The following is a 26,758-nucleotide window of genomic DNA, read 5'->3' as shown; positions in this document are numbered from 1 at the left end:
TTGTTTAGTTTACTGGCCCATCATATCCTTTAAGACAAGATACCAACGGAGCATAAAGCCCGTTCAAATTGCAGTTTTAAATTCACATTCTGAGTAAAAGCCAGATCGAACAGTTCAGTGTTGCTGAGACTTGGATTTTCACTCATTCACTCACTCATTCATTCATTCATGCATGCATTCAATAACAGAGTTGAAATCTTTGATTTTCACTGTAAATATAGCATGGAGCAGAAGGGCAAATTCATTTCACCTTCAGTTCTGATCAGATTTGGACTTCTCTGCAACCAAAATTAATAATAATAAAAAACAAGTAAGGGAGTTGCTTTCATAGATCAGTATTTGGATACTTGAATACTTTTTCAGCATTTAGTTTATAGTATAGGTCAGCCTTTTGCTATCTTGGGTCCCCAGATGTTGTTGTAGTACAATTCCCATCATCTCTAGCTAGCAGGACCAGTGGTCAGGAGTGATGGGAGTTGTAGTCCAACATCAGGGGACCCAAGGTTGATAAAGGCTGGGATATATTAACATGGAACATATAGCCTCTTGTGAATGGCACAATACCTGGTCTGATCATTGCCCACAATTTGTTAGGCAAGCTTAAGAAAATGTCCAGTTAAGAGAGTTACCATAACATTAACTATAAAGACTCATGTCTTTGTATCGCTTGGGAATGCTAATGCAGGGCAGAAAGCGGAAAAGGGTCATTTAAATATAAAATGTAATGCCAGCCTATGAAGCTTTCTAATTTGGTTTATTTACATACATTGGAATTGCAAATATTCATGATAGTAATTGTGAAAATGGAAACTATTTCTTAATGTCTAAACAACGGAAAACACTGAAATCAAAGTGGCACGTGTTACAAACAGACAATTTATTAAATCAATTACACCTTTATTTTGCACAATACATCCAGCTTGTGATTTAGCATGTTGTTGTGCTGCAAGAGTACATTTGTTCACTGGAAGTAGCACAAATGGGCAAACAGGTATGGTTCAACAGGTGAAGCGGTCAAATTATGTGAATTGACTCCTGCCTCCCCCCAAATGATGTCCTTTATTATGTGTTAGAACCATTTTGATTTCAAACAGCTAGATATATTTATGTATTTGAACAATTAAAAAACAACAACACACAAAAAAATTGTTTAAGCAGAAACAAGGCTGTTTACTATGTTAAAACAATGACTCCTTAACAAAAGTATAAGTACAAAAAGGAACGAACAAAACCCCTACAAATACCATGAGATTTAAGTTATGAAACCCCACAATATCAGCCTTTACAAACCAACAATACAGACACACTTTTCACATAATCTTAGGACCAGCCCAAGAGCATTTAAAAAAAGAAAAAGAAAAAAGAAATCAAGTCTTCGGACTTTCATATGCTTGGCTAATAAAGATTATTGTTTTACCAGTTCTGTATCGGGCTACATTTCATGCAAAGAAATAACAGGCACAATCCATTGCAATGTCCAATATGTTTGGTGCAAGCCTCACCAAAAGAAAATCTGGAATTCAGCACCCCAGGAGTCCAGCAGCCCCTGTGTGGAGCTCTGTTCATGTTCAGGCTCATCTTTGCATGCATTTACTTCTAGACGAGGCTGCCTTAACACCCTTGAATTAGGTTCATATTAATCTAAGTGGTGTTTACGCAGGAGACGAACCCAGTGACTTATAACCCTTCCAAAGTTTAGGAGTGCTAGGAATGCTGTCTGCAACTGAATGGTTGTTGCTGTTTCTTAAGAGTAAAGTAAGAACATTACAATCTGATTAATTTGTGCTTACCCAAAAGCAAAAGGTAAACTTAAAATAGGAGCTGGAGGGAGACTATGCTGCAAGGCTATTTCAGGGATGGCAAAGCTCAGCCTCGCTTTGCTCTCTCCTTGAGTCTCTCTGCCAGGATGGAATGTGTCTTTCAGTGCGTTTATATATAATTTGCTTGTCTGGATGGAGCATAGAGGGGAGTGTGTGTCTGTAGAAATTTGTCTATTGTACTAAGGTAGAACTTACATCCGCTGCTGTCCACTTTTGCCTCTGGCCCTGCTGACCACTGGCATGTGGTCCTCAGAACTGGCATGTGATCCTCAAAAGGTTTGCCCTCCCTTGCTGAACCTGACGATACATACAGTGTTCTTCTTAGGAACACGTTTAACAGTTCGCCCCGCAATCAGTTCAATTGCTCCACTGATCTTATGGTCCAGCTGACGGAGTCTTTGGATCTAGCTCCTAACTATGCACTGCCATTGCCAACAGATACCCACCACAACCAGACACCACATTAGACATGAGGGGCGGGGAGGGGAGAGAGGTTTCACTTGCCAAATCTTGGGAGGCTAGAGGGTTTACAGACGATTGGAGAAGAGCCTGAAAGCTACGGTCCTGAGAGATCGGCATTGGCTCCCAGTACGTTTCCGAGCACAATTCAAAGTGTTCGTGCTGACCTTTAAAGCCCTAAACGGCCTCGGTCCAGTATACCAGAAGGAGTGTCTCCACCCCCATCGTTCTGCCCGGACGCTGAGGTCCAGCGCCGAGGGCCTTCTGGCTGTTCCTTCATTGTGAGAAGTGAGGTTACAGGGAACCAGACAGAGGGCCTTCTCAGTAGTGGCACCTGCCCTGTGGAATGTCCTCCCATCAGATGTCAAGGAAATAAGCAGCTATCCTATTTTTAAAAGACATCTGAAGGCAGCCCTGTTTAGGGAAGTTTTTAATATTTAATGCTGTATTGTTTGGGAGCCACTCAGAGTGGCTGGGGAAACTCAGCCAGATGGGCGGGGTATAAATAATAAATTATTATTATTATACATTATTATGGTGCACTCCTGCCTGCTTCTCCTGCTCTGTCCTGCTACCAGCTCCCCAGCTGAGCAAACGTGAAGCAAAAGTCACCCCCAAGAAATAAGGGATGTATGTATCATGCACTGCAGTACATATTAGGACGGCACTGTCTCATACTTAGCATTTCAATGAAGTTTAAACACAATTGCTCCTTTCTCTACCCTCTACGGACTGATCAACAACTGCTTCTCTTCTTCCTGGTGTCTTTTCAGTTCTGAGAATTCTCACATATCCCCTTAACCCACTTCCTTAAACGTCTCTTCTCCAAGTATACCCAGTTCCCTTCGCTTGTTGTATCTTCTAGAAGAAGCTCTTAGCTCTTAGCTCTTCTCCGAATTCCTTTCCAGCTGCACAACTTTCTTCCTGATCTACAATAGCCAGAACTGAGCATCAAGGTTTCAGGTGAGATTAGAGGCAACACCAAGTTGATTGGTACTTCTTGGTTATTTGAACCACTCATTAAGACAACCCAAAATGCCATTGTGCCTTCATATTACAACACCACACTGGACACAACTGATGCTTTGTTTGATTCTTCCTGCAAGCCTGAGAGATCACTGATGTGTTGCTGCCTCCAGATTTGTCCCCCATTTTATATATTGCCCCTCACTACATAGTTTTTCCTGAAGGTAAGTCAGTCAAAATAAAGCAGGGGGTTTTTTTGTACCAGTATATCACTAACTATGCTTTCCTAGCAAACTGCCTCCCCAATTGTTGGATTAATATAATTTCAGGTTTAATGGTCTAAAACAGAATATCCTCCACCTTGGATCCCCAGATGTGCTTGAACTACAACTCTCATCATCCCTGACTAGTGGCTAGGAATGATGGGAGTTGTAGTCAAACAACATTTAGGGACTGAAGGTTGATAAAGGCTGGTTTAAAGCATCTAACTCCACTGGAATTTAAATACATATTTGCTTTTAATATTCAAGTTTTTTAAAAAATGCAAGTAGCATTGGGGTCCTCTCTGGGAACAAATAGAGGGGATTTATTCCAAATGCAAATATTAATTTCAGAGCAGAGATTTTCTTCAGGACCTCAACAGGGGAGGAAAGGGTAAAATTCCCCTTCTATACCTGCTACAATCCTTATAATTACCAGCCCTCAGCTGATGCCATTTGCATTTTAAGAAACTGCACATTAGCTGCAAAGATGCATTTAAATCCATGCCTAGTTTGGTCCTAAGGCATGCAAGTTTATTCAAAGTGGAAATGTATTTTGTAGAAAGGCACGGTTTTGAGTGCAGCTGCTCCTGTTAAACATTAAATAATAGAATCATAGAGTTCTAGAGTTGGAAGTGACCCTGAGGATCATCCCTGCAATGCAGGAATCTCAGTTAAAATCTGCTTAGAAACCTCCAATGAAGGAGAGTCCACAACCTCCCAAGTCCATTCCAATGTGAACAGCTCTTACCTACATGATTACTACAACCATTTTATTTTACAAATACATTTCTGTCAAGACAAGCGCTTCTCGAGTAGAGAGATGGCCTTCTCCCTACTTCCATTAACAAGGCAGAAGGTCAAATTACTAAGGCTGTGCCCAGACAGCAGCTTCATGTGTTGATTATTGAGCAATAGGGTGCTGAACCAGAACAGCAAGAACAGTACCAGAAAAGTGATACTAATATTGGACAAACCTCCCCTGCAGTCCAACAACCTATTTGTATAGTGCTATCCATATGAAGTCTTACCGAACCCCTCTGAATTGCCACCAGCATTCCTGACACTTGAAAACTTTTCCATTTCGAAGCACCCTTTATTAATGAAGTTGTGTTGGGACACATGTAACAATGTATTAGGACTCTTTTACTCCTGTCCCCTACTAGAACAACAAAAAAGTGAGCCAATTTATTCTACAGTACCTTAAAATGTTATACCTGCCACAGCCAGTTTTCATCCGAATTTGAAACAGCAAAGTTTGTCGTGGGAGACACACAAAACCTCCAAGACGACAGAAAATATGGTGGTTATAGCATATTGCCTTCTCAAAGCTGAGAAAAGCATTGCATGTCAGGTCTAAACTTACATGTGGGCTTTTGCAGCTGTGTACATATCTTGGGCAACTACAACCAACCATGGGGTCATTAAGTGAACTAAGGAAGGTCCATAGCTCACTGATGCTGGTTAGCTCAGTTGGTTAGAGTGTGGCGCTAATAAGGCCAAGGCCACAGGTTTGATTCCTGCATGGTCCATATTCCTGCTTTGAAGGGTGTTGGACCAGATGAGCCATGGGATCTCTTCCAATTCTAGGATTCTACCATTCTATCATACAGCACATGAATACTCTGAGACCCTGGAACTTCTAGCTAAAGGATCTCAGGCCTTGGGAAGGACCTCTCCCTGAGATTTTGGAGAGCTGCCCGTCATAGTAAGTAACAATGGGCAAGATTAGGGATGTGGCCCTACAGATGATTTTGGATGCAACTACCAGTATGGCCATTGGTTCCCCATTTCTGGGCTAGATGGAGAAATAGTCCAGCAGAATAGCAGAAATATAGTAAGATGCTGCTTTTTACCAGCTGACTATTCGTCCATCTACCTCAGTAAAAAGGCATCACCTCCTTCTTACCTCATCACTTTGTTATCTGGAGCCTTTTGCGTGCATATATGGCTAGCATGTTTTGCAATCTTTCTGCAGGCTTCAAATCCTATACAACAAACTTGAGCAGATTTTGTTTTCCTCATCCCCCCAGCTACATTTCTATATGCAACAGTGCTTTTGCTATGTAGTCAGAAAACACGCAGGTGGGAATGAGATGTGAATATCAATATCATTATGTTATCTTCAGGGTATTTTATGCCAGGCTTTTAAATAGCTTGGTTCCGGATGCATGGTTCTATAGCATGAAAAATTGAATATAGTTATATATGGATCCAGGAAGAAAGAGAAAGAGAATGCCCTATTGGTGATTTCAGATGAGAAAAATCAATTGCAGGCATTTATTTAGTGCTCCGTTCTTGCTACTCCCAAGCAAGAAAATGAATTATGATCAAATTTTGGAAGTTTCTAAGCACAAGCAAGGAGAGCTTGACATTACACAATAACATCAATATAAGGGAGATTTTTTTTTTTTTAAGTGACCGCACAAAAGCCAGCCAGTTGACATATTATTTGCTGGGATATTTTCTAAATTTTGTTTAGCCCGGCTTGCTGCTATTTATAAAGTGAAACTACAGACAAGGGAGTGGCAGGTTGTGCAGTTCAAATGGCAGCATGCCTGCTGTAAATCAGCAATTCCCCCCAAGTTCATCTAGAGGAAGACTTGCTGATCTAAGAGGCTAAAAATAAGACACCTCTCCTTAATACACAGGAGGAACACCATCCAAAAAAACCCCTTACCTATTGACAATGCCAGTTTCCACCATTACAATATCTATGAAGCTTTATTCCAAGCTGTGGTAGGGCATGTTTGCACTGGCCCTTAAAGCCCATCCATGCCTTGAGGATGGGTAACGGCCAAGCTCCCCTCCTCTGCCTTTGGACCTGGTCAATATCACATTTAACATAATAAAATGAATCATCATCATGAAAAGCCTTTGGAAGACAGCTTCCAAAGCATCTGAGACATGCACTTTTCAAACATCATCATATTAAAGAGGTCAAGAAGCCTGATGGGAACTGGCTTATGAATGCAAAACATTTGGTCTCTCTACCTATATAAAGGAATTAAGCTTCTACTATCATGTGTGTGTTATTCCAGCATCTCTGTCCTTCCCACAACTGCATTACCTTAATGCTGATAAAACAGTGGTACCATGGGAATTAAAGAAATGACATAGCAGCCATGTTAGGCAAATACATATTCTTATTTTACACTTACACCCTGTTCTTTGACAGTGGCTTACATCTAGTAGTTGTGCTTGGCTTGTGTTTACAGGTTCAAACCTTATGCTCTCCCTGGGACCAGCTGGGGCCAACATTTTATAGGACAAAAGACCATACATTAATAGTGGAGTACTTCAGAAAGCCTCAGGTTTAACCCCTGACTCATGGGCTAAGAAAGAGTTCTACTCAAGGCTTTGAGTATTAGAATAGCTAACACTGGGCTAAGATAGGCTAAAAGTTTGACTCAGTCTAAGGCAGCTCTTTATGTATCTTGTGTTGCCACTACAGCTGCAAGGGAGAAAATGGTATCTTTAAGTACATAGCTTTGGATTTGTCAAAGGACTAATAGAATAGCTCCTTGATCATGCATGTGGCTGTTAAAGGTAAAGGTACCTCTAACCGTTAGGTCCAATTGCGGACGACTCTGGGGTTGCACGCTCATCTCGCTCTATAGGCCGAGGGAGCCAGCGTTTGTCCGCAGACAGCTTCCGGGTCATGTGGCCAGCATGACTAAGCTGCTTCTGGTGAACCAGAGCAGTGCACGGAAATGGCATTTACCATCCTGCTGGAGTGGTACCTATTTATCTACTTGCACTTTGACATGCTTTTGAACTGCTAGGTTGGCAGGAGCTGGGACAGAGCAACAGGAGCTCACCCTGTCACAAGGATTCGAACTGCCGACCTTCTGATTGGCAAGCCCTAGGCTCAGTGGTTTAGACCACAGAGCCGCCTGCGTCCCTTATGTGTCTGTTAGCTCTGCACAAAGTTGGATCAACCCTGTGGATAAGGATTAAAAACAACAACAGCAACACAAGAATCTATGTGGGTGTGTTTAAAAAAAAAATTGAATTAACCCAGCAGTTGGGACGGAATGCATAAACACCTTAAAGACCAATCACTAATCTGAATCACAACAGACAGATGACTCACATGACTTAAGAGGCATCCTTCCATAAGTCCCCGCGGTTGTGCTTACAAACTCCACCACCAAACAAACAAAAAATTCCAGTAAAATAATGATGACGACGACGATATTAGCATTTGGACTATAATTTGCAACAAGCTCAGTATTTCCCTTCTCCCCTCCATTCTCATTTTTCAACCCATGTTAGGCAACATAGCTTTTTCAAGTACACTGCCTGGACTGTTTTAGATATTCTATTAAGCAATAAGCTCCCAAGATGCATTTACAAGTTCCACTTTTGCTGCAATTTCTAATCTAAAGGGTCATTTTGCACGAAGGTGGAAATATTCTGCCTATTGCTAGGGCCCATTACTCTGTTCACTTCCGGAAACCGCAGAGGTTTTGCATGCACACTTAAGGCTGCAGTCCTGCAACACTTATATAAGTCCAACTGAACTCTATGGGGCTTGCTCTTGAGAAGGCATACATACATAGGACTGCTCTGTTAAAATGGTCTTCACTCTGTAGGAGTATTTTTGAAGCTCACCACATTAGTCTTGGACAGAACACAAATTCCTGACCTCTTTCCAAATAGTTGTCTTCAGCTCAGAGTTTAGTAGAATAAAACCAGCTGTGTAACTTTTGGTTTCACATTGATCTGCATGCCCCCATTCCCAATCTCCCACATCTAATTTACATCTTATTTTTCACTTTGGCCAGGTGTCAAATCCTGCTGGGGTAATGGATTGTCCTATGGGATGGGTGTTAAGTCCAGGAATGTCACCCTTCCAGTACCAGATGCCCTTTTTGTTTAAGCTCTTGCAAGTTCTTTCACAATACAGGTATGCTGTGGCATGCAATGAATGAGAGACCATAAGGCACACAAGGACGACACAAAGATAACCCACAAATCCCGCAGAGGGCAACTACTATGACACAGAATTAATGCAAGATTTTTGTTGCCACATATTTCATTCCAACAGCTAAATGAAGTGGTATAATTTGAACTGTTTTAAACCAGAGACAGATTTAAGCACAATAGCCGAGAGGCTAAAAAGACCCCCAGATGTTTACGGAGCAGACGCTGAAGCTCAAATATCTATCAATTTGCACAATTTGAGATAAGAAGACAGCAGTGATGCATTGCAGACAAGCCCTTTTGCTCGGAAATCTATTAGGATTAATATTTAAATGATTTTAATGCAAATATTTGATTAAACAAGTCCAGTGAACTCTAAGGTAGGTTAACACACTGGCAACGTACCTGATAACTTGGATAGGAAGATGCTTTGAAACGCTGCCAAGACCAACAGCTTGTGAGTTGAAGTGTCACATTGCATAACCATGTGGTAACAGAAGACAAGGATATAGTAACAACTTTAAAAAGATGCTACTGGATGTATGTAAAGATATTCTTCTTTGCACAGTAGGTGAAACAAAAAAACTAGTTATGCATAATTGAAAGAAGGGAGCTATTTGGCATCACAATGACACCAGTGAACTGTGAAAGCCACACTGGAGGGCAGTGACAAGATGCTATCACTGTGCAAAGATAAATTAGGCTGCTATGACTGTAATACCGGGAGTGGGGCGGGGGGGGGGGAAACAGCCTACTGCTTTTTTTCTTTGCACAAAACTTACTTTGACTAAGCAGTCAAGCACAGAAAAGTACTTCAGCACAGCAAAGGAACCCCCCCCCCCCAATTGGAAAAAGGCCATATGAACAAAAATATAAAGCTTTAACAGCCACCAGTCTAGACCAGCATTTTTACCACTCGGCACTAGCACACTTATCCTAGATTTATACACTACCACACTGGGATGGAATGGTTTGTCCTAAAGTAGCTACGGAGGCAACCTGCTAATGAACTGTAATTTCATAACCTGTTATAAAAAAAATAAAGCATGCTAACTGGGGACTATTAAGTACTAACAAGGACCTGCATGCCTGTACCAGAGATTCTCATTCTCCCCTTCCCAACAGAAGCTCATTGCACTGTACTGAATGAGGTATCAGAATTTCAAAGGTAGTTTCTAATGAATGCACTGTAAGATGCTATCAGAAGAGGGAACTCTGAAGCCCCTGCTGAAGTCCAATACAGCTCTTTGAAATGGAGCCATAAGGTTCTCACTTCACTGGACTACACTAGCTAAGCTGCCTTGAAAATGCTATGTAGAAAAGTTACCATTACATCCTTGACACACTTCCATTCATTCTAGCTTGTGCTACTGAATTGGCTGGCAGCATTACCTTTGCCAGAACCTTGAATAATCAAGGGTACAGTGCCAGTAAGACACCCTGAATCAACTTGTGATATCAATCTGCTCCAAGCTATATTTGACCAACCCTAGATGCCTTCTGCCAGCTCAGAACTCTTCACACCAGATTACAAAGCAGTCAGCTGATTCTTGAAATTAAAACGAAGAGAAGACGGACGCTGCAAGCTAGCTGAGGTATGGAGTGTGCTGCAAATTTCAGTGTTAACATATATGCACATTTCATTTGGAATAAATGCCATGCTTCAAGCTGGATTTGTTGCAAACAAGACCTTTAACATGCAAATTAGTACTTGCTAGCACTGTGCAGTGATGTTTACACAATGCAATATAACCTTAGAACTTTGAACGCTAGAGAGAAGTTTCACTTACGCTCTAAACCTTAAACTTAGCTTGCTTATTCGGACAGAATAATTCCACTCACACAAGTTAACTATAGTAGTTCAGTTGTGTTAAGAATTGGTTTGAATAATATGGTCTAGTATTTTGAAGTGCAAGCTGTTTCATTTCCTATGTATCCTTTGAAATTTCCTTCTCAGCTGAAAACACTTAAAATGGTAAAATGCCAAGCTAGAGTTTGGGAACAAGCCACCATAGATGCCTCTAGGAGCATCAAAAATCAAAGCCTTATGGCTTATTTTACACATTGTGAGTTTATTAAAGTGGTTACATTCTCAAGGGGGAGAACACACACCTTTGCACTGGCAGGCTGCAACAAAAATAAATAATGAGAAATAGTATAACAGGGCAAGATTAATTTATAGTTTAATATAAAATGGAAACACAATACAAAGCCAAAAGATCATCTGCTTAAAAACAAGGTTTAAAAAGAGTTAAATCTTCAGGATAGGCCCAAGAGCAAGGATGCAACGATCTACACTGCCCTACACAACTTGGCTTTGGATCCCTGTTTTTATCATGCAGAAGTGATTTGTTCTGTAAGCAAACCTCAAACTATACGCACAGCAACCTCTACTGGACAGAGAGAAGAGTGTTTTCCAGTACCGTACTAGTAACACGAGGATGCCTGATAAGGCAAGGCCATCCGTGTACAGGCTGGAGTCCACAGCAATTCTGACCTGTGGACTGTCCCCCCACCCCCACCGCAGGTGAGGGACTGAAAGGAAAAGAGGTCATCCATGGCACTAACATAATTTATAATACTTTAGGCATTGGTCTCATAAATAAGAGAGTACAAAAACTTGCTCATGCTAAGCAATTGGGAGTGCCCCCTATTCAACATGCTTCGTTCTAAAACGACCGACAGCAACTGATGCCTGCCAGTTGTATTCAGGTTCATTTTGGTCAATTTCATCTAGGATTTTTAATGAGAAGCCTACTAAAAAAAGGTTTCTATCTATTTTCTTCTATAGTAATTAAGCATAAAATGGCAAGATTGTCTAAGCTCCCCCCGCCCCTCCCCATTCTGAACACATCTTCAATATCATCAGTAAATAATAAAAGTGCAAGTAAGGTTGGTGACTGGATGGGTTGATTTGGTCTTTTTATCAGCTTCATTATTTTTGCAGCTGTCTATTAAATCAGCTGCTCACTCTGTACTTTGGAGAAGCAACCATGAAAACAGTAAGGCTTATTATAGCAACAATGACGAGGAGTGTAGAACTGCATTAAGATCAGAGCTAACATTTCTATCCACAGGGCTTGCCCACTCCCACAAAGTGCTAGTGTCCCTTCCCTCCCTCATAGCAAAGTTTTGTTTATAAAAACTATGAAATATTAAGTCTTACAATCTGTATTTTGGAGTTCCTTTCTCATGAGGCTAAAGAAGAAACTGAAGATGAATTCCCTTTGAGTAGAAGAGATAATCCAGACGTTGTATGCAAGGAAGTAGTCCGACAGCAGGATGACTGCGGTCTCCTCAGTCTGTAAAAGCACGCCAGAACTGGCCCATTTCGGGGTCTATGAACACCAGGCAGATAGGAATCCAATACGAGTACGATATACCCAAAATAAACCCAGAACTTCCAAGGCCAAATACTTTATAAAAGCTAGTCTGGTATATGATCGTATCAGTCAACAACAGCTGCGTTTTGTCACTGAAGGCTGTCTTCTAAGTTTGAAGCCCTTACCGCTAGATGGGGGGTTGGTATCTGTTGATGGAATTCTACGACCTACAGAGAGCAAAAAAGCACTGTGTTATAAGAGAGACTCTGAAACACCTTTCCACATTCCCCAGAGTTCCCTGTAGTTTAGCCTTATGAGTAGGCACAACTCATCACTAACTAGAAGACTGACAGGCTATAACCACTTGAAAGAAATTTCGTAGGTAACGATGCTAAAAAGTTATTAGTGAAACCATTTGCAAGCAGTTCTGACATTTGTTTCTTAAGAAATATACAGTTTATACTGGTAGAAAAATTGTGCTTTTTTGCCTTAGGATAAGCATCTAGTCACTGCAATCAGAATCACTGAATGGAGGGGAGAAGAGAAACCAGATGTTCTATTGCTCAAGGAGATTTCCATTGTGCCAGTGGTTGAATAGCACTGGATGCCAAACTAAGTTTGTACATTTTCTGAGCTAAGTAAAGAATACCAATAGATAACTTTGCAGTTATTATTTCAGCTGTTTGAAATTCATATTTTAAGCTGACAATCACTGAATGGTTACGGAGCACACTTTTTGCTTGGAAGAGAAAAATATCACCTTGCATACAGAGGATTTAAATGTGGTATGCTTTACAGGTTCAAAATCAAACACTGAAAAGCCCAATCATATTAATTCTATTAAATTAGAAATAGTATTGAGAGGGTGGTATAGAAATGTTTATCACACAATCATTACTTAAATGCTTCAATTAAACCTAGTGGCAGCACATTAAATGCAAAATTGTCTTGTTGAATTTATAACCACAAGTGGTCTATCCAAATATATTAACCACAATAACTAAATTAAGCCTTCACTTACAGTATTCTCTGCCCATGACAATGTGGAATCTAACCTGAACTGTATCTTGCAGGATTGTATGAAAAACTGCACATGGGATTAACTGTTAATAAAGTATTTCTCTATGAATTTCCAGGCCTTTCTCCCCTTGCTGATTTCAAATGAACAAACTTTTCTTGGTATCAGTGTACTTCTTGCTATTGATCCATCAAGCACAACAGAAGGATGTAGAGGGTTAACACAGAAGTATACAGAAGCTCTGACATGAATGACCCAAAGAAGATCATGTTGCACTTTCAGTCCCTATCAAATGATGACATACGTGACATCACGTACAACTGGTAGAAACAGTACTTCAAGCCAAAATACTTGTCAGGTTTCTTTTTGTTAATTGGAGATTGGCTAGAGAAATCCCAATGGTTTGATACTTACTAATTTCTATGAACAGTTCATTTATGTTTATTGCATTTTTTGCACTGGTCTCTACAAATATTGCGTGGATGGAATCTGCATAGTCTTTAGCATCTTTTTCCATGACTTCCCTAAGGAGAAGAGAGAGAATAGTATAAACAAGCCATACCAATTTTTAGAAAAGAAAAAGTAGCTGCAATTCAATGCAGAATTAAAAGCTACGTCAACAACTAATCTAAACCATGCTTAAGACTACGTACTTGGGAAACATGCTAATAAAACCAAAGATTTTAGTATTTTAACTTTTCGCATGGTTTTAAGTATTGAATTTATTGTTCTATATTTTTATAAATCACTTTGAGGTCCCCTCCCCCTTACAATGAAGCAGAGTATTAATTTATGAAATAAGTAAAATTCCAATATAACTTAAGTCCAGGTGTGAGCACAGTGTTGAGGCACAGCCTCCATTAACACTTTCCCCTCAAATTTCACACCTGGAGCATAAACTTTGTTTCCAACATTACCAAACCATTAGAGGAGTTACCGTATTTTTCGCTCTATAACACACACCAGACCATAACACGCACGTAGTTTTTAGAGGAGGAAAACAAGAAAAAAAATATTCTAAATGAAATAGTGGATATATGATTTTTGTGGTTCATGCTGTGGCCACAGACCTGTGATCTGACAGTGAGTTTGGAGTAGCCCAATGCAAAAATCCTGAGGATCCATGTGGATCCATGCTTTGTAACCACGGAGGAGGGAAGGAAGGGGAACCATGGATCCTCTGCTCACGACTGCAGCAGATCCCCACCCCCACCCGCAGGCATTCGCTCCATAACACGCACAGACATTTCCCCTTACTTTCTAGGAGGAAAAAAGTGAGTGTTATGGTGCAAAAAATACGGTAATTCAGAGGGAAGACAGAATGGTTAGAGACATTGCAACCACCCACGATCGCACTGGGGCTCACAGCCAAGTTCTCTAACATAAGCTTTACATTGTTGTAGATATTCAAAGCCAACCCTATTCCATCAGCAACTTGTCTGTCTTCCCTTACCCAGTTAAATCAGTCCAGAGCTACTGTCTCAGGCGGCTTTGTTCTGTAGCCTCCCTTTCCCAAGAGATCTTAAGATCTTAACCTTAAGATCTTAATATGGCGCATGACTCCTGCCACCCCAGCTTGTTCATTCTAGATGCAGCCCACACAGCAGCCCCTCTAGGACTTCCATCTCTGAGCCACAGGCGGCAAGAGTAAAATTCATGTTGTGAGCCAGTTTCCTTCCCTGCTAGACTTTAATAATCTTGAGAATGTACCTGGTTCAATAGTCAGCAATTTATAAAACCCAAGAGTCTCAAAATATTTCTGAAAATTTCTAACTACAAAGAATGACCGCAACAGCAGGCGGCGAGATAAGATGAGGGTTAATTTACCTTACATCGTTTAGATCACATTTATTTCCAGCAATAGCAACAACAATATTGGGAGGTCCATGCTGTCGAAGTTCTTTCACCCAGTTCTTTAATGTTGAAAATGTTTCCTATGATTAAAGTGATGGAATTAGCAAGCATGTTAACTATTGCCAATAGATAACTTTTTTTGCAAAAAATAAAATAAAAAATTGGTTACCTCTTTTGTGATGTCATAAACTATAATAGCTGCTGCAGAACCTCGGTAGTACATCGGTGCTAGAGCACGGAACTGCAAAGAGAAGAAATATGTAAAAAAGGCTTCTGGGTCATACGGTAAAAAATAAAGGTCATACGGTAAAAAATAACTTCGGTCTGGGACAAAGGACATGAATGCCTCATAATGAATGAATCTTACTTATTGTCACATTTTTATTTTACCCTTCTGTCAAGCTCAGTATAGTGTGCATGACTCCCCCTCCTATTGTATCTTCACAACAACCCAGGGTAGGCAGAGAGAGAAAGGATTCAAAGCCAAGTGGTTATTCAAACTCAGATCTCTCTAGCCCTAGTGGAACACAACAGGTGGTCAACCCACAGCCTGCACGTGGCAGCAAAAAATTGCTTAGCAGCATGAGGTTAGTGATTTTTCAGCCACCAGGCAAACTGGGTAAGGTAGGAAGTACCGTATTTTTCGCCCTATAGGACGCACCAGCCCATAGGACGCACCTAGTTTTTTTTTGGGGGGGGGGGAATAAAGGAAAACATTTTTATTCCCCCCCCCCCAGCCGCGGATATCTGCCCGAAGCGCGGGGCGCTCTGCTTCGGCGTGCCCCGCGCTCCGGGCAGCAGGCTGCTATCCGCAGCCCAGGCTTGCTGATAGCTTCCTGAAGCCTGGAGAGCGAGAGGGGTTGGTGTGCACTGACCCCTCTCGTTCTCCACGCTTCAGCGAAAGCCTGCATTCGCCCCATAGGACGCCACAGATTTCCCCTTCATTTTTGGAGGGGAAAAAGTGTGTCCTATAGGGCGAAAAATATGTGTGTGTGAGTGTGAGAGAGCAAGAAATAGAAGGGTCCTGTCCACCACCAGTGCCACTGCCATGTGTGGGCCTTTGGGGCAATGAAATTGCCCAACTGTGCTCTACTCGCTATGCCACATAACTCTGAGCCATAACAGACACCTCAGCCAGCATTCGTATCCTGAGGAAGGTGTGTAGAGAGAGGAGCGGCAAGGAGTAGATCTCTGCCTTGTGTCATATCCAACGATGCCTTAGTAAGCAAAACATTAATACTTTATACTATCTGCGATAGTGAAGTTAAACTATACAATGGTAGTAAGAAGAACCATTTACTTTAAGGTTAAGAGCCCAGGAACAAAGGCTGGATACCATTTAAACTTTCCCCGTCCTTGTTTCAGATGTGATTATTTTTCAAGCTCTCAATTGTCATTTTGCAAATGTTCTTACCATAATTTCTTTTTTGGAATTTGAACTTGGACGTATCCAAGAGCACACCTTTGAGCCATGCTTACACTCCCCCACTGCCATCTTTTTGTATACTCCATCCTGAATACTGAAATGCCATCTCTGCAGCATGATCCATGACATGGAGTGCAAAGGGCTGTGGGGTTTTTTTTTAATCAGTCTGTGAAACTGCTCTCAATAAAGGAGTAGAGCCATGAAGCAACTGATATCTTCACTAGAGTTGTATGAACAGTTGCTTTCTTACTATTTGCAAGCCTTTAACAGTGTACACAGACACTGTGCATATGTGATGTGTAAACTTCAAACACCATTTTGAAACCTTAAAAAATAGTTTACGACAGCACTGGCATTTGCAAGGAAAGGTGTTCTTCGTGAAACTCATGAAGCAAACCTAAGTTTTCCTGGTTATGAAAGCTCACATAACAAGTATCCATGCTGTTTGGTAAGCCATATGTATTCTGACTCAGCAAGTGCGCAGAGCACCTATAGAGGGACAGCATAAAATAGGAGTACAAGATATTGCGTCAGGGCTCAGTGACTCATCCTAGTTGGACACAGGATAGCACTCTCATAGCCAGGTATAGATCCAAATGCCTGTCCCTGGTCCTCAGTATAACATTCATCATCAAACATATTGCATATTTCAGCATGAGCTTTCATAAGGTAACCACTCTAAGGGTTAAAAACAGAGTGCTGAATGTGGTGACAGAGATGCAGTAAAAGTCTGCTCTTAGTTCCTAATGTAAGCCCTCCCCTCCACACACATACTGTCCATCACAATAATGGGCATTTCGCTAGTACAGTTAGGGAAACTGCATATCACATTAACTGGAACATGGAAGATATTAATTTGCACTTCCCTTGTGTTCTGGTAAATCTAAACTCTAGGAGAACAAGCTCTAGAATGCATTATTTAAACTGATGCTCAATTAACAGGAAGAAAGAGAAAAGATTTCGTAACTAAATTCATGTTTCAGACTTACTGCAAGCATGGCGACTAATAATAAGTAGTCGGCGGAAACACCAAGCTACTTACAACAACAGCAAGCAACTGTTTCACATCCCAGTAGCTAAACTATTTTGAGAGGAGGAGTCCTGGAATACTAGGCACAGGTGTTTTAGAGCATGACAGAAGACCACACAGAAAGACAGAAAGGCATACAGATAAGCTATTTTGAGATGCACCTTTTACTTAGAGAAAGAGAGAATGCTCTTGTTTGAAAGGGATTACACAGGGTAGAAAATGAAGCTGGCAATTATTCTGAAAAATAATTAGAAGCTCAGTGAAGGCAAGGCTTCATCCATGACAGACTAGCAAGAAATGCACGGGAAAGCCGATGAAGGAATAAACTCAAAATCTGCAGCAAAGGAACTAAAGATGTACTTCATAGAGGTGGTTTTAATGTGAAGCCAGTATCAAGGATAGCCTTTCAGGAAACAGAGAACTGGATATTAATGTGGATTAATTGTGAGGCAATTGTTTCTTTGTTCTCTGATTTCTCTCTTGGAATTGGATTCACGCTGGCCAAGGCTTTGATCACCAGCTGGAGTAGCAGGCAAAGGCTGTGCCCTGTCACCACCCCAATAAGCCCTATAACGTTTTCTTCTTTTTTATACCATGCTGTAGGGTAAAGGGAGAAGACTGCAGTGCTGAGTCAGAGCACTGACAAAGGATCATGTTATTTCCATTGCAAAAGTTGCAAGTTTTACTCCAAGAGTAAAAATAGAAAAGAGGATCCTGCTTTTTCCTCTCTTGAAAGTACTGCACAATCTGAGACAATTAGTTAACAGTGACATGTAGCTGGTTTGATATAAAATAAAGAGTACAAAGCCTGTGTTCTTGTACTGCTTAAAGAGAATAAAAACAAAACTGAAGAGTTTCAGTATTAAATGAAAATCCTCTGCGAAGCAGCTATTGGCCAAATGTTTGATTCCTCAAAAGCCGAAAAAAGAAAAAGAAAAGCCATTCAAAGGAAGTCACCCAATATCTGAAGTGCACATTTTGTTTCAGGTACAGTGGAACCTTGGTTTTCGAATGTAATCTGTTCCGGAAGACTGTTTGACTTCTGAAATGTTCAAAAACTGAGGATCAATGAGCTGGCTGCAAAGTCAATGGGAAAAAATGAAAAATGTGCCTTGGAAGCTGTTTGAATTCCAAGGTGCGTTCGAAAACAGAAGCAATTACTTCAGGGTTTTCAATGTTTGGGTTCTGAATTGTTTGCATTCCAAGACGCTCGAAAACCAATAGTCTGACTCAGTATAAGGCAGCTTCCTATGTTCCTAAGAAAGGTAATAGCTGACTGGGTATGGAGTCAGGGGCTGGGAGGGGGATTTAAGAGACAGCACGTACTAGCAAGACAGAACGCCTTATGGCAACAGGACAGGTTAAGGAGTGGGGACATGGTATTGCAGATCTTCACTTGGATGTGGTGGGTGGTGGAAAGAATGTCCCATCTCTACCTTCCAGCCCAACAAAATGGTTTGGGAGAGGCTTATGCTTGTCCCCAACAACTGCCCTTGATTTTTAAAACTTCCATGAAAATGAAAGCTCTACCAATAATGTGTCAAATGACAAAGCTTGAAATGCAGAACGTTCAAGATCCCATTGTATGCAAAAATATATACCCTACATTACTTTCAAGCTCTTGTCAGAGTCGTAGAAATTTTTTAAAAATATATAGTTATGCAAGTCAGAAAAGTGGCTTCCAAATTAGTTTAATGTAGGATCATTCCACCACAGGAACACAGATCATTAACTATGTATTAAAGGCATAATTGCTGCCTATCACCTTTCCCTGTACATTACACTATGCATGCATCTCAAACAATCTATCATGTCACTTTCTTGATCTGAGAAACCACCCATGCTGAATTATAAACAAAATCTTTTAATCCTTGGAATGAATCATATATTTAAAATTTCATAAGAAGTAGACAAATTTAAATCTAGAATATACAATGTATGACTCCAGGCTTTATCACAATATAAAACTTCTTGTTTGGGTAATCAGAGGCACATGTATTATGGCAATCCATGGCACATTAATAAAGGCTTTATAATGTTTCATCACAACTTATTGCAAATAAAAAGTAATGGGTTATCTACTTACTCGTTCTTGCCCGGCTGTATCCCATATTAGGAATTTATGCAACTCATTCTGATACTGCACTGTCTTTGTCATAAAAGATGCTCTGAAAAATATTTAATGCATGAACGTATGAGAAAAACCACCACTTATAACCTTCCCTATTCATAAATATTAAGGATCATATTAATTCCATTGTACAGAATCCAGATAGGTACAACCCTCACATGCTGGCTATATAGATCCATTATTTTAGACATGGAAGGAATAAAGTTTGCACATTTTATCTTTTCTCTACCTGCTGATAAAAAAAGCATTTATTTAGACAGGAAAATGCTGCAGGCAACAACAAGCCAATTGCACCTTAGAAGGGCTAGTGTAAGAAGATAAGCTAGATTACTCTCTTTTGGATTGTTGAGACAAACAAAATCAATTCGGTTTCAACAAGAAGAGGTCACAAACTGTACAAGAAAGTGAATAGCTGCATGCTTAAAACGTAACCTCACTGTTGGTGATAAATCTACAAGGATGGTGGCTGCGGTAGGACTCCAGACATTATGTGTTACTGTTTTTAGAAGGCTATTGAGACACGATTTGGCTAAAATTGGGGGGAGAGTCACAGATTGAAGCTTGAGGATTTCCTTAACGGTCTTCTTAACCCCCCCCCCCCCAATTCAGGCACTACACATTGTGCACTGAAACTGTAAAAGCCCCTCTACACCTTTTGTCTACTAAGACAAAATGTTCATTTTATGAAATGTAAAATAGTTTATTTGCAAGATCAAGGTGGGCAGTCATCCTACATGAGTCAAGAACAATAGCCTAAGCTGTACAAACAGTTTCATGTTTAGAGGGACCAAGTTTTCTACATCACAAATCTACTTACACTGATCTAAAAGAGTGTTATGTGAAATGAAAGGAGTCTCAAATAAAAAGCGTAGCTTTTTGAATTAATTGATGCTATCAGATGGAGGAAAATACAAACTGCTGTAAACTCCACTCTTGATCTGCTCAGGATTGTTTACTATTTAGAAGCCACTTTGAAAATTAATCTTTTACTTGATACACTGGCCATTTTTTTAAAAAAAGGAATGAAACTAAAAGTTGTAATTCTACATGATTCAGGTTCTGCATATCTATGAAAACTGTGACACATTTACTCAGACAGCATCTCAGTATTAATGGCTGCTAGCCAACAAGGCAAAGTAGATAGCTTTAGAAATGGATGTGGATCCAACTGCCTTTGTGGAAATGGAATTGCCAGATGCCACCCCCACCCCCGTTTCCCAGCTGCAAACTAAAAAAACTCACAGGGTTGTTCTAAGAAAAAGAAAAGAGCTGCTGATTCTACTGAAAAATATCTATACAATTACCGTATTTTTCGCTCTATAAGACGCACCAGACCACAAGACGCACCTAGTTTTTGGAGGAGGAAAACAAGAAAAAAAATATTCTGAATCTCAGAAGCCAGAACAGCAAGAGGGGTCACTGCGCAGTTAAAGCAGCAATCCCTCTTGCTGTTCTGGCTTCTGGGATAGCTGTGCAGCCTGCATTCGCTCCATAAGACGCACACACATTTCCCCTTACTTTTTAGGAGGGAAAAAGTGAGTCTTATAGAGCAAAAAATACGGTAATTGTGGACGACCTTCTTTTAATAAAAGGTAAAGTGGCTTAAACAAATGCTTAATCTTCTCCCAACTGGGCTGCCGCTAAATTTTCCCCATGGTCTCAGGCAAGTTTGTAAGTCATGTAGGAATAGTACTAGAACCGTACTCTCAATCTCTTAACTGTGGGGAAAAAGGGTTCAGCATTAGATCAATACTGGTCCCAGAGTACTGACTTCTACTTTCCCACTTATTTGCCATGCAACACACAGTTTACTTGGATTTTAGCATTTGCATCAAACTTTATACTCCTACATGAGACGTTTCTATGCACAAAGTTCCTACATTGAACTGAGCTGGGATAGGATAGCCAAGTTGGAAGAGCACAAGACTCTTAATCTCAGGGTTGTGGGTTCGAGCCCTACATTGGGCAAAAGATTCCTGAGTTGCAGGGGGTTGGACTAGATGACCCTTGTGGTCCCTTCCAACTCTCCATTCTATGATTCTATGTTTAAGTTGTTAGTTTTGTTCACTGTCTCACCCAATTGTTGGATTGATGTTGGGATCAAAGCTGTCTTCTACAAAGCGCCATACAATGCTTGACTTGCCCACACCAGTGTCCTGAAAGTAAAATCAGACAGACAATTTAAAGACCATTTAGGCATTGACAGTAGAACATAAGTGATTTCTGAAACAATTGCAGTACAACCCTAAATTTTGATGAAATGGTAGTTTCCTTTCTCCTCAATGTTGATATTGTGAAAAATAAAATAAAAAGTATTACAACAAGCAAAAAGATGTGTTTAAAACTAAACTAAGCTGTTACGATTGAAACATGTATAGAAGAAGAGTTTGGATTTGATATCCCGCTTTATCACTCCCCTTCAGGAGTCTCAAAGCGGCTACCATTCTCCTTTCCCTTCCTCCCCCACAACAAACACTCTGTGAGGTGAGTGGGGCTGAGAGACTTCACAGAAGTGTGACTAGCCCAAGGTCACCCAGCAGCTGCATGTGGAGGAGGGGGAAGCGAACCCGGTTCCCCAGATTACGAGACTACCGCTCTTAACCACTACACCACACTGGAAATAATCAAGAACTCAATCTCACATTTTAGGGTAGTAGCTAGAAGTTATTTTCCTCTCCTGAACTATGGGGTATTATAACACTTAGTTTTACTAGAATGAACAGGGCAGAACATTTCCTCCCAACTTATCATACGATTGTAATGTGCCTGAATGGTTCCACAACCACTCCCTATAATATAAATCTACCACAAACAGAAAGGAGTGAAGAACTTCCCTGCCCGATAGATGGTGTAGTTTGGGTAAAAGCTATGCAACTCAAGCAACTACTAAGTCAAACAACACATTGAAATGAAGGGTGATCCTTCTCCAATTAACTGTCTATATGAGGGAGGTAATGTGAAAAAGAAAATTAACCATAAGATACCGTATTTTTCCCTCTATAACACGCAGATTTTTTCTTCTAAAAAGGAAGGGGAAATGTCTGTGCGTGTTATAGAGCGAATGTGTGGTCCCTGGAGCAGAAAAATCAGGCAAAAATCAAACCACACTTCACGGAGAAGGGAAACCTGAAAAGAGGAAGTGGCTGCTTTCCTGCATTCTGCCTCAGGGTCTTACTGCCCACCCTCCTCCGTTTCGTTTCTGTGTTTGCTGAAACGGAACAAAGAGCAGGGAAAGCCCCTCCCCTCCAGGCAAGCAGAGGGGAAAGTGTCATCTCTGTGCTCCGTCTCTGTGCTCAGGTACTGCTGGGGGAGAGGGAGAGAGGGGGGGGAGGGAGAGAGAGAGGGGGGGGAGAGAGAGAGAGGGAGGGAGGGAGAGAGAGAGAGAGAGAGAGAGAGAGAGAGAGAGAGAGAGAGAGATATGGCTGGCTTGGGTGGGGGGAAACTTTTGCCTTTCTTTCCTCCCTCCCGTTAAATCCCTTTCCTGCATTCTTAGCCAGCTGCTTCTCTGCACACCCCTCTCATGTCCCTTCTTTGTTTTTCCTTCGCTCCCCACTTAAAATGTGGTTACAAAGCATAGATCCACATGGATCCTCAGGATCTTTGCATTGGGTCACCCCAAATTCACCATCAGATCACATAGCATGTCCATGGCTACAGCCTGCCCCCCCCCCAAAATCACGCACCCACTGTTGCCTGGGGCTGCAATAGTGCAAAAACGTGGTTAAAAAGCATGGATCCACATGGATCCTCAGGATCTTTGCATTGGGTCACCCCAAATTCACCATCAGATCACATAACATGTCCATGGCTACAGCCTGCACCAAAAAAATCACCCACCCACTGTTGCCTGAGGCTGCAATGGTGCAAAAACGTGGTTACAAAGCATGGATACACAGGAATTCTCAGGATTTTTGCATTGGGTCACCCCAAATTCACCATCAGATCACATGTCTGTGGCCACAGCATGAAGCACAAAAATGATACATCCACTGTTTCATTCAGAATGTTTTTTCCCTTGTTTTCCTCCTCTAAAAACGATGTGCGTGTTATGGTCAGGTTCGTGTTATAGAGCGAAAAATACGGTAAATTATTATTTATAGCCAGAGAATGAAACAAAGCTTCAAATATTGCTGACTTCTGGGCAAAAGAACTCCTCACATTTGATTTCCAGCTGCATCAGTCTGAGATAGTCTATGAATCAGCAAATGGCAATCCCTGGTCCAAATCAAGCCAACTCAAATGTGCTGCCTGGCCTCCCCAGGCTAGTTAAAAAGTAGTGTGAAGAGACAGATCTTGCCAGAAAGTTATCCCTCCTTTTCTCAGGTGGCCCACTGATAAGACAAGTTGTGGACAAGGGCTTCAGAACAGAAATGGCAAACTTTGGTATAAATCTGTTTAAGTGTCATACAACTGTTTTTCTGTTTGTTGTAACGAAAAGTTAGTCCTCTTGAATTTACCTATGTTAACTTTGCTTAATAAAATTCCCCCCTTTTTAACATGACTGAACAGGCAGTAGCTTTTCAACCTCTGATACAGTTAAACAGAGTATGGAAAAATTTCAGTTATTTTACAAAAACTTTTCTACTAGTGGAGAAGGGGAAAATGTATCTTAACTATGAACAAAGAACACGCCTAAGCTTCCTAAAAAAGCAAACTCAGTCAACCCCAGCCTGCAGCAAAGTAGAATAGCAGATCTACAACCGCATCTGCAACCCTACAGCTTGCACCAGTCCAGGTGGAAGGTGTTTTGGCTTTATTTTTTTGGTAACTAGGCTGGTGCAGCTGAGAATCAGGCCCCTTGTGGGATCCATCAGGCTTTGAATCCTATGGATCCAAAGCAGCTGTGCGCTTCCCTTGTTTAAAAAAAATATTTATGCATTTTCAAATTTTTGTGCTTGCCTTGTTTTGAGGCTTTCTGAATGCTAGTGGTGGCTTCCTATAGAGACCTCAGCTCTAGCACTCTTCCCACTGCCTTACCCTAAGCCCCTTCAGCAGCACAGATCCAAGGATTAGGACTGAACTGAAAAATTGCTTGTGAGATAAAGAACTCTATACCTATTGAAAACTGGTCCTCATAATTTTAGGTTTACTATTGTGCACCTAAGTTTAACACAATACACTGTGAGCTACTTCAAAGTAAGTTCCACTGACATCAATGAGACTTTCTTCTAAGTGACAAGTATTGAGCTGTAAATATATAACCAGGTGGTCATTGCCTACTCCAGTCCAACCAATGGCAGTGCTGGATTTTTCTATCCAAGACTGGACAGTATTTTGTACATGGATGCAATACTCATGGATGTTCAACCGAATATATGGAAAAACTTTCTGACAGTAAGACCTCTTTGACGGTCTCTCACCAGAGGTTGTGGACTCTCTTTTCTTGGAGGTTTTAAAGCAGAGGTTGTATGGTCATCTGTCATGGATGCTTTAGCCGAGATTCCTGCATTGCAGGGGGTTGGACTAGATGACCCTTGGGTCCCTTCCAACTCTACAATTCTGATTCTATTATCATATTAAAAAGCCAGCATTAGATAATACCATGATGCTTCCATGCTTTCAGTGAATCTGCATCACTGTGGAAACATTTGCATTTGCATGTTTAAGAGAAGCTCTCATTCTCTACTCTATGATGTGTATAGCAAACAACTTAAACTCAAAGGTGCTAAACTAGTTGGAGAGTTTCTGCAATGCCTCTTACTCATACAGCCCCACCCTATTTAATGAAAGGCTATACGTAGTTCCAGTAACACACCTGGAAGAATACTAAGCAGCTATGAACAGACTAGATAGTTTGATCTGTTTCTTCTTCAGTACTGTATAAATAAGGAAAAAGCAATCAACTAGGCAAAACTCCATAGTTTAAAGCATCACAGCCATGTATGGATCTTAAGCATATGCTTATATGGTTTCATTGTGACAAATGGCAAATTTTGAGAGGAAGTGGTTTAAGTCTTGTGGACAGCCTGTGCCATAAAAATCCAATAACAAGTCTAAACATTCAAGCTGCTTAGTAATTTTAAAGTAGTCAAAGATTCTGGAACTTGTGAATGCTACTGTCAGAAAATATATGAAGAATGTACCTTTTCCAACATTCTTAAATTTTAACACTAGTTTGACATATACTACCAACCACAGAATGGATTGAAGGGGGGGGGGGAAATAGCAGATGTCAATGTTATCTTATCAAGCCTCTTTTCTCAATCGTATACACAGAACAAAGCCTACTTCTGAAAAAAAGTCAGGAAGAAGGGAAAAACACACTCCATGATTGATTCAATGCTGCAAAAAAGTATTGCGAAAAGAGAGAAGTCTCTGAAACTTTGGTTTCTATTCTTTCTCCTACTAAGAGAGAAAGTATTTTACAGAGCAATCCTATGCACACCTACTCAGAAATAAACCTTTCTCTCAGGTAAGCATCTATCTATAGGGTTAAATACCTCCTCTCAGTTTTACAGTAAAGGTTGTTGTTTATCCTTAGATGTCAATAGAGGCTTCTTCTGTTTGCTTACAGGATTCCTGTCCCTATGTTTTGAAACTCAAGTTGTGCAAAAAACAAACAAACCCAAGAAGTTTCTTGGTTTTTAACAAGGGGTAGGCGCGGAGACCATCCAGCGAGGAGGATAAAGGAGAAACAGTTTTCATAACTACGAGCAAAATACTTCTCGTTGGCAGGAAAAACAACACACACACACACACACACACACACACACAAATGTGTACATCTACTTTGAAGTAAGTCCTATTGAAGGACGTGGGGTTTATACCTGGGCTCAGAAACTACAAAAGCGGTATCGCAGCAAAACAAAACAGGAATAGCTGCAACCAATTCAAGGCCACAATCCCAAGGTGGTGGTGAACCTCGTTGTATCACATTTGGACTTACTTCCGAGTAGACAGGAATGGGATGGTAGACCCCCATCTCCCCCGACACCACCCCAACCCCCTGGTAACCATATATGTTCAGGCGTGTAGGAAACCCGCATTTGAAAGTCCCTTTGTGGAAAGTGGTAGCTGATGGAAAGAAGAAAAGGCCAAATTTCCAAAACCCTCTTTCTATGGGGATGGGTGTGTGTGTGTTAAGGGAGACACTCGCCACCTCTCCAGCCCCAACTTCCCTCCCCTGTTACTTACCCCCAGCAGGCAAACTTTGAGCTCCCTCAGAGCCATGGCTGGGGAAGGAGAGACGGCTCTCTCGTCGGGAGCGCAGCAGGCACAGCCCGGGTAGCCCCTCCTCGGAAAAAGGCGCACATCGGGGAATTAAAATTAAAAAAAAAAAACAACGCCGCCTCCTCCTCTTCAAGTCTACCCTTCAAGCGAAAGTCTCCCAGGGATAAAACGAAGGCGTGGGAGGATATGACCCCAAAATAAAAAAAAAAAATCAACTCCGAACCTCCTCCTCCCTCAGCTCCAAGTCACAGGTAAAAAAAAAAACCCTCTTCCTCCTCCTCAGGCTCCACAAACCGGGCGCCATCTTGGACGGCCCATTGACAATCACCTGACCCAGACTCCCCACCCCTTTCGGCGACACTGGGGGGGGGG

The 26,758-nt window shown here is 41.2% G+C and overlaps 1 protein-coding gene across 1 annotated transcript; it reads right to left on the bottom strand.

The window, feature by feature from the left end:
• Positions 1 to 859: 859 nt before the first annotated feature.
• Positions 860 to 26,758, bottom strand: RAB22A (RAB22A, member RAS oncogene family). The gene is made up of 7 exons (XM_028735295.2): positions 26,351 to 26,758; positions 21,293 to 21,372; positions 19,172 to 19,253; positions 14,799 to 14,870; positions 14,603 to 14,709; positions 13,190 to 13,299; positions 860 to 11,984 (listed from the first exon to the last, which is right to left on the bottom strand). The coding sequence occupies exons 1-7, from the start codon at positions 26,384 to 26,386 to the stop codon at positions 11,887 to 11,889; spliced, it is 585 nt and encodes a 194-aa protein (XP_028591128.1). The 5' UTR covers positions 26,387 to 26,758; the 3' UTR covers positions 860 to 11,886.

The sequence above is a fragment of the Podarcis muralis genome, chromosome 5 (genome assembly GCF_964188315.1).
Source record: "Podarcis muralis chromosome 5, rPodMur119.hap1.1, whole genome shotgun sequence".
Classification (NCBI taxonomy): Eukaryota; Metazoa; Chordata; class Lepidosauria; order Squamata; family Lacertidae; genus Podarcis; species Podarcis muralis.
Note: the sequence above shows the minus strand (reverse complement) of the source record. Positions and strands in the feature narration are given on the sequence as shown.